The 8,394-nt window shown below is 38.5% G+C and overlaps 1 protein-coding gene across 1 annotated transcript; it reads left to right on the top strand.

Annotated features, from left to right (window-relative positions):
* Positions 1–5,981: 5,981 nt before the first annotated feature.
* On the top strand, positions 5,982–7,783 carry LOC147632776 (putative xyloglucan 6-xylosyltransferase 1). The gene has a single exon (XM_086806921.1). The coding sequence runs from the start codon at positions 6,294–6,296 to the stop codon at positions 7,608–7,610; it is 1,317 nt and encodes a 438-aa protein (XP_086663047.1). The 5' UTR covers positions 5,982–6,293; the 3' UTR covers positions 7,611–7,783.
* Positions 7,784–8,394: the final 611 nt, after the last annotated feature.

Here is an 8,394-nt window from a genome sequence, read left to right as displayed (position 1 = left end):
CATTTTGCCCAAAATACAGCCTTCACAAACATGTTTCAATGGTGCCTCAAGAGGGGGCAATGAAGCAACCATATCAAATTTCTGCAAACGCAGCAAACTAGCAAAGTTCAGATGACCAAAACGAGCATGCCATAGTTTTGCATCTGAAACTGCCTTTTCATCAAAAACTGCATTTGCTGAATCTTCCACACACTTGTCATAAGAATTGAGCCTATACATCCCACGAAACAAGGTGCCAGATGCAATAATCGTATCACCAGAAGTCAAATCATGAACAGTACATCTGTCATCCACAAATTTGACTACAAATCCAAGTCTAGCAAGCGCAGAGACAGACAATAGATTCTTCTTTATCCCTGGCACATACAAAGCATCTGAAAGTGTGAAAGCACTGCCATTTACAGCAGTAAGTATAATTTTACCAATGTCCTTCACTGGGTAAGATGCATTATTGGCACATGTGACAGTATTCCCATTAGAGACAGCCTCAAGACAAGTGAACATATCACGATGTGAGGTAATGTGCTTTGTAGCACCACTGTCAAAATACCAAACATGAGAGTCAACAGAAACTGCCAAATGTATGCATCATGTACAGATGGGTCATACTGGCAATACACGCTAAACGCCCATTCTGTATCCTGCACAACATTTGCAAAATCTGCATTTGTAGAAGCATCCGCTATTGTGGCTGCATTTGACTCTTTCTTCTTTGCCTCTTTAGCCTTTAGCTTAGGGCAATTCTTAATGACATGATCATTTGCCTTACAATAGTTTCACCTGGTCTTTTTCTTGCCTTTATCAAGAGCCTTCTCAGACTTATTGTTGCTACCTGTGGGGAGGGGAAGGAGAAGAAGTTGCAAACCTACTAATAGGAGAAGAAACAGTGGAAGGGGCTGCCTTACCACTTCTTCTCTACTGCTAGTGGGGGCAGCAATAAATGCTTGATCAACTGCACACTGCCTGGCCCTGTTTTGCCTGGACTGCGCTTCTTGCAAGAGTTTGTTGACTAAAGTATCATACTTGACAGCATCAGGTCTGTCCTCATTAAGAAGTCTCCACGTGGAAGCAAAAGTCTAATATGTCTCAGGTAAAGCATCAAGAACAGTCTGCACAAGAGAATGATCAGGAATAATCTCACCTGCAGAAATCAATTGTTCTTTGAGATCTTTAATCTCAGCAAGAAAAACATTCATGTCATCATCTTCTTGCATAATCTTCAATTCTAGCTCTTTACGCAGGTAAGCGATTTTTGCCTCGTTTACGACCTGCATACAAACCAGCTAGAATATCCCAAGACTGCATGATTAATAAATATATGTGTTATAGCAGTGAGAAATAAAGACTGTAAGCAACAAATAAAGATTAAAACAATAAGAAATATTACCTTCTACTACACAACCCTTTGATACTAACACAACCTTGCTCCTATTACTCACATGACTTTCTCCACATAGGATGCCACTTCAGATCAAGATAGCTATACTGTACCTGGATCTATCTATAGAAAAAAAAAGATAAGAATTTAGCTACCATTAGAGAAAACAAGCATAACTCACTGAGGTTTTATCCAAATGAGATGAAATTTTATGAGGATAGCTATGGTGGAGAACAAGCTACCCATAAAATTTTATGAAGAAAGCATGAGAGTTACAAAGGATATGACAAAATTGAATTTCATCAAAAAAAGGGGGAAATGAAAAGGTAGTGAAATGCAAAAGGAGGGAAAGTAGAAAGTTAAACATATAAAAAGGTAAAAAAGGAAATTCATTTTTCAAACTTCCATGTGTTGAACAGAAGGTACATCTGACATGAAAGAATAGCTTATGGTGAGAACCATAAGAACATCTGACATTTCTATATTTTTTAAAGTTATGGGCTCTATTTTTATATTGTCCTAAGAGATTTGGGCAATGATATGACAAAAAGATCCATGTTACATGGATCTAGAGTACCATCTCTCTCATTGATTAGGCCTTTTTTTTTTCTTTTAATGCCTAAGACTTCTTTCTAAAAGGGTAACCAAAATCCATAAAATCATGTCCATAAAAGTAGGATGAGCTAATGAGGAGGCAAAATTAGCATTGTATCATTTGGAGAAGGCATTTCCACCATCTTTATTACAACTCAGTTGCTTATTCATGTTGTACAATAAATAAAGCTATCTAGCGAGTGAGGTTGTGTGTGATATATTAAGAATTTTCTCTTGTTTCTATTGCACTTCATATACATCCAATGATTACGTGCCATAGTTTGATCTAATATAGTATACTAAAGTGCTTTTTTAAATTACCAACAATTACATTCTCCTACTTTTGAGACATTTAGGTAAACCTAAATAGAGAGTATTTTCTATTGTTAGGATGTCAGACAAAACCAAATGTTGTCCTCTTTCAAGAAGAAAAAAGAAATAAATGTAAATGAAAGCCAACATTTTGAAAGTTTGACCCTAAAATTATTTCAATAGAGGATCCTTCCCATCACAAATTAAGTACTTACTTTTGTTAAAGTAGTATTTAGGTAGACTTTATACTTAGAAACTCACTCTTTTAAAACATTTTATCTGTTCAAAGGCCTTTAGACTACCATTTTCCCTTTTTAAAAGCACATTTTGCATGTGTCTAGTAAGAGTTCTTCTCTTACTAGTAAGACTTGCTTCTTTTTCTAGAAAGTTTACCGTTTTTCCTTTTTAGAAGCACAATTTGATTTAAATATGTCTAGTAAGAGTTGCTTTCCTTTTGGAAAAGTTACCGCTTTTGGAAGGCCCTTCACAAAGGAACACTCTTTGTCAATGTTATTGATGGCCTCATACCTTTTGATCTCTTGATGTACATAGCTTGGAATACATAATAACAACAATCTTCTTTCGGCCTTTTTAGAAGAAGATATAGGAACTACATCTTCTACTGAGTTAGTAAGGCCTTTTTAGAAGGAGATATAGGAATTATATACATATGTACTTCTTAGTAAGTAAGTGAGACCTTTCTAATAGAGAAAGCTAATAAGTTTATGCGTACGTATGAGTGCTTGGTGTATGCCTACTTTTGTGCAGGTCAAGAGTGGCCTACGAGCTATTTAGAAACTACATTATTTGATGAGAAGTTGAGTGTTACCTCATAGACTGAGGTGACCAAGGATTTGATATAATGGATTAAAGAAGATTAAAGCAAGGTAACATGTGCGCATGGGAGACTAGTTAGTGAGGCTAGTATTATGGTAGAAAGAGAAGCTTGCTTGGGAAATCGATGATGTTTGTCATACACCACCTTCTTAAGTGTAGAGGGTCTTTCCAAAACAAGTGATGAAGGTAGACAATAAATATTAAGGATTGTTCAAAGGTGAGGTTAAAAAAACCTTTGGGTCACTTGTGCACTTGTAGGGAATGATGTGACTAGGTTGTTTTCTTATGGTCAACCTTGCCAGCCAATTCTAATTTTTAAGTGCGAAATATATGTGCTTTTAAGGAATTTAATATAAATTTTAAGTGCGAAATATATATGCTTTTAAGGAAAAAAGGTTTAAAAATGTTCAAAACAATACATGTCAAAATAGTGCTAGAGTTTGAAGGTAGTACCCTTCAATTTGAAGGGTAGAATAAAAATAGTGCTAGAAGTTGAAGGTAGTATTCTTCACAAGAAGGGTAGAATAAAAATTACCCTTCAAAAGAAGGGCATAGTTTGGGAAAAAAATAGTAGTATGCCCTTCCATACTTTTTACAATGAAATGCAAGGTTGAAGTAAGAGCCTCATCCTTGAGAGATATTGGGGGGAGGAGGGCAACTAGAGGAGGTCACATGTCAAGGTTTGGAGAGAGTAGTGAATGTTTAGTTGTACAATGAGAAAAATCATGAAGATTTCGTCATTCGAGGCTGTCAACGATATTTAAGGAAAGGGGCTTGCTACAATGAAAATAGTGTAATACCTTATATGCTTAATTTTTAACGAGCACCTTTGTCCTTCAAAATTGACGAGTTTTGTGAAATATAGCAAGTTTTTTTTGTATTTTAGTGTAATTTTTTACGAGCATTTTAAAAATTTGCAAGTATTTTACGACCAAAATGCTCAAAAAGGGTGTGACACCCATGAAAAAGCAACTATGCCTTGTCATAGCTTTAGTCGAGGTTCGAAGGGCAGACATGATAAAAAAGCAAGGAAGACTCTAATCATAGTTACTTTATCCCCTAGTTGCCCTGTAGACCCTAGGTAGGCCACAACTCTAACAAGGCCCTCACACAGGCACAATAGAGACTTCAACTCTAACAAGGCCCTCACACAGGCAGAATAGAGACTTCAACTCTAATTAGGCCTTCACAACGGCACATTAGAGACTTCCATGGAACTGTGCCAAGCCAATTGAGATTAGTGGAACTTTTCCCAGGCGTCATTCAGGTGAAAATGTAGGAAAAGCGGCAATGAGCAACATGGAAGATCTCATTGGTTGGACTAGTGAAGCTTGGGCTCAGTTTTGCTTCGACCTAGTTAGGAAATGTGGCTAAGTAAGGGCAGATTCTCGGACATCATCCGCCGGGCACTATGTGAGAACATCGTTTTGGCCAAGGTAGGGCAGATTCTCCAGCCTCATCCGCCGCTGGGCACTATGTGAGAACATCATTTTGGCCAAGGTATGTTTAATTGGGAAGTGGGGTAAGTACCTATGCCCTTCAAATAAAATTATGGGGTGATCCTTCGAGGTAGGGCTTAGTACTTCAAATGAAAATTTGGGGCTAAAGACATATATATATATATATATATCACTTTTGGGAGATGTAAAATCATCGGCGCGGAGCATGTTTAAACGGCCTTAACTTCTTGAAGAACATCTTTGAGACAGCGCAACCTCCCGATGTGACACTTTTACACATTTTTTTGCACGGAAATCAAAATATTCTGTTGGAATAATAATCAAAAATAGGAAAACTAGACTTGTTGGGATCCGTTTTTGCAATTTAAAGGAATTTAAAAAAAACACTTGTTGTACGTACGTGTACTAAAATTCATTCACTGCACAATTTACCACGCAACTGTCCACACGTTGGAAAATGATTCGTTCCATTTTTGTGCAATAATCAATTCCAAAAGTTCAGACCAATTTATAATCATAAATTTATATTCTTCGTATTACTTTTTTCTAGCACATTTATTTAAAATTAACCTTATTTCCTCCCCAAAAAAAAACAGTTAGGAGACGAGTCGCCGTTATTTAAAATATCACCTACTAACAACATGCAAATTACATGCCCCATACCATCGAAAAAAATGCTAAAACCTATCGGGGATTTAGGCTTAAAAATCTCTTTAAAAACACCATACTAATTCCGGATTTATAACTAAAACATGTAAATTTTATCCGGACTTATAACTAGAACATGTAAATTTTAAAAACACCATACTAAAAATCTCTAAAAACACGATACTAATTCTAAAAACCATACTAATTCCGGATTTATAACTAAAACATGCAAATTTTATCCGGACTTATAACTAGAACATGTAAATTTTATCTCTTAAAATTAAAGACAATGCCGAATTTAACCGGGGTTTCTAAATTTTAAATCTCAAAAAACCATACCAATTCGGAGATTTATAACTACCACATGTAGATTCCATCTCTTAAAATTAAAAACAATGCCATCTCTTAACTCAATTTGTAGTATAATTTTAGCCGGAAAAATTATACTACAAATTGAGTTATGTGAGTTGGTAACCAAACCATGCATGCATACACACAAGGTGCACATTGCTCATCCAATTAGGAAAAGAACCTTTTGATACCTTTCTTTTACTTCCTTAATTATATAATATTTACTTGATTTTACAATCTATATATACTATACACACTAAAGGCAAACAGAAAAATGTACTGCTTGCTTCCATAGTGTTTTTTCTAATGTAGTACTGCTGTCATAGTGTTTTTTCTCTCTTTTTTGCTGCATCAAAGGTGAGCAAAAGCTTGCTTTCCAAGCAATCCTTAAACCACCAGATGGAAGCTTTTCTCTTTGTTTATTTGGGCTCTTGAGCACAAATGTGCAGCCCATCACCACTTAGATTACAGCTAGCCATGCCACAGGTTAGCTTTGATTATTTATTTGAGCATATGTGACGCCTGAGCTTACAGCCAGCCAGCCATGCCATGTAGCTTAGCTTGCAGTAATTAGAGCTTGAAGAAGCTGATCTCCATTGCAGGAGATGAAAGCTTAGCTTAATTCAGCTAGTTTAGCTTAATTACTCTAGCTTGCAGGAGAAGCTCTGTGAGGCTTTGTTTTTGTGCAGGAAGCGGAGCTTTCTGTGAGCTCCATGACAGCTAGAAGGCAAGGGGAGCAGGTCATGAAGAAGAAGGCGAATGAGTGGGTGCCATTGCTGGGAGGAGCTATGGTAACTCTGATCTTAATGGTGGGATTATGGAAAGCATTTAATGACAGACAATTAAGCACTAATAATTATGTCCAAGCCAACATGCAAGCAGGCAGCAAGGAGGCCGCAGCAACTAATCAAGCCAGCATCAAGGAGGAAGCAACAGCTAATCAAGCCAACATCAAGGAGGCAGCAACAGCTAATCAAGCTTCATCATTAAATGCAACCATTGATGATCTCTCAAAGAATGCAAGCATGCCTCGAAGCTACAGGTTAGGGAGGCCCATTTCAGATTGGGACAAAGAGAGGCAGCTATGGCTGGAGAGGCATCCAAACAAGAAGAATTACACAGAGGAGGGCAAGCCCAGGCTCTTGATGCTGACAGGCTCACAGCCAGAGCCTTGCAGAGGTGAGAAGGGTGATTATCTTATGCTAAAATCATTCAAAAACAAGGTGGATTATTGCCAATTGCATGATGTGCAGATTTTCTACAACTTGGCCATCCTGGACCAGAAGATGGACAGCTTTTGGTCCAAATTGCCCTTGATCAGAGCCGCCATGGAAGCCCACCCTGACGCAGAGTGGCTCTGGTGGGCCGACTCCGACGTCGTCATCACCGACATGCATTTTGAGGTGCCCTTGCATACCTACGGACATTACAACTTGGTCGTCCATGGGTGGGAAACCGAAGTCTATGACAAGAAGAGTGTCATGGGCCTCAACGCAGGTAGCTTCCTAGTGAGAAACTGTGGGTGGACCATCCGTTTCATTGAGAGATGGGCCTCCATGGGACCTAAAGGGCCTGTCCGTGACCTCGCCGGGCAGCTTCAATCCGCCCTTCTTCTCGACCGCCCGCCCGATTACCCCGGCGATGATCAAGCTGCCCTTATTTACTTCATGATTAAGGAGCATGATCTCTGGGGAGACAAGATTTTGCTTGAGAGAAGCTACAACCTCAATGGCTATTGGCTTGACATGGTGGGTAGCATGGATGCCATAGAGGCCAAGGAGCGAGTGGACAATGCCCGCCCAAATGTGGAAGCCAGTGCGCACTCGAACGAGGTCCGTCGCCCACGTTCTTTTGTTACACACTTTGCCGGTTGCCAGCCTTGCACCGGCAATCGTAACCTGGCCTTTAAAGAGCACCAGTGTGAACATGAAATGGAGCGTGCCCTCAACTTTGCAGACAACCAAGTGCTACAATCCATGGGTTTTCGCCATCCCAATCTAAGCACCCTTGATGTGGAACGAGCCCCTTAGAGTATCCAAGTTGAAAATCCTACGAATGCTTTTCTTGTTTTTCTTAAGTTATGCATCTCAAAGTTGCATGGGCACATTGTCATTAAGTTTTATATAATCATTTAGGTACATATGGTATCACCATTATATCACGTGTTTCTTACACTAAGGATAGTTGTTTTATGTTTCTCACAGCATAAATGTTCATGTGTCGTTGTTCTAGCAATAAATCCATCTTGATATGAAATGGATATTTGTTTTATGTTTTTCACTACCTTAGTGTTCGAGTATTAGTGTTCTACTAATGGATCCATCTAGATATGAAATGGATTCCTATGGGGCCAATTTTTTTAAGGGATGCGATGATATTCTTTGCAGCTGGGGCGGAAGAATATCTACCTTTTTTGGGGGATAATTCATTGATTTGTTGCCACCGAGGTCCTAGGTACAATACTGTTTAGGCATCTATAGATCAATCTCTTGCCAAAAAAGAAAAGTTGATTGTAAATACATGCCAATCATGTTAACATTGTTAGATTTTGTGGATCATGTGTAAATGTCATCATTCAAATACTTTATGGAAAATTCATACATTGAGCCAATCGACTTTGTGATAAAATTGGCAAAAAAAAACCAAGTTCAAAATGGACCTTGGCCTTCTTTATAATGGACCTTTCAAAATTGTTGGATTGACATTCATTGCACCTTATACTAGGCTGCCTGCTACACTTTCCCCTTGACGCCCCGCTAAGGATCATCGGATTGAGTTGACTCCCGAATTTGAGCCTCCGTTTAAAGACCCCTT

This window comes from Cibotium barometz, chromosome 13 (assembly GCF_041138505.1).
Source record: "Cibotium barometz isolate CiBa-2024 chromosome 13, ASM4113850v1, whole genome shotgun sequence".
NCBI lineage: Eukaryota > Viridiplantae > Streptophyta > Polypodiopsida > Cyatheales > Cibotiaceae > Cibotium > Cibotium barometz.
This window is presented reverse-complemented; position numbering and strand designations above follow the sequence as displayed.

What these genes read in the sequence shown, in the direction of transcription:
- LOC147632776 (XM_086806921.1), top strand. Translation starts at nt 6,294, where the DNA reads ATGACAGCTAGAAGGCAAGGGGAGCAGGTCATGAAGAAGAAGGCGAAT.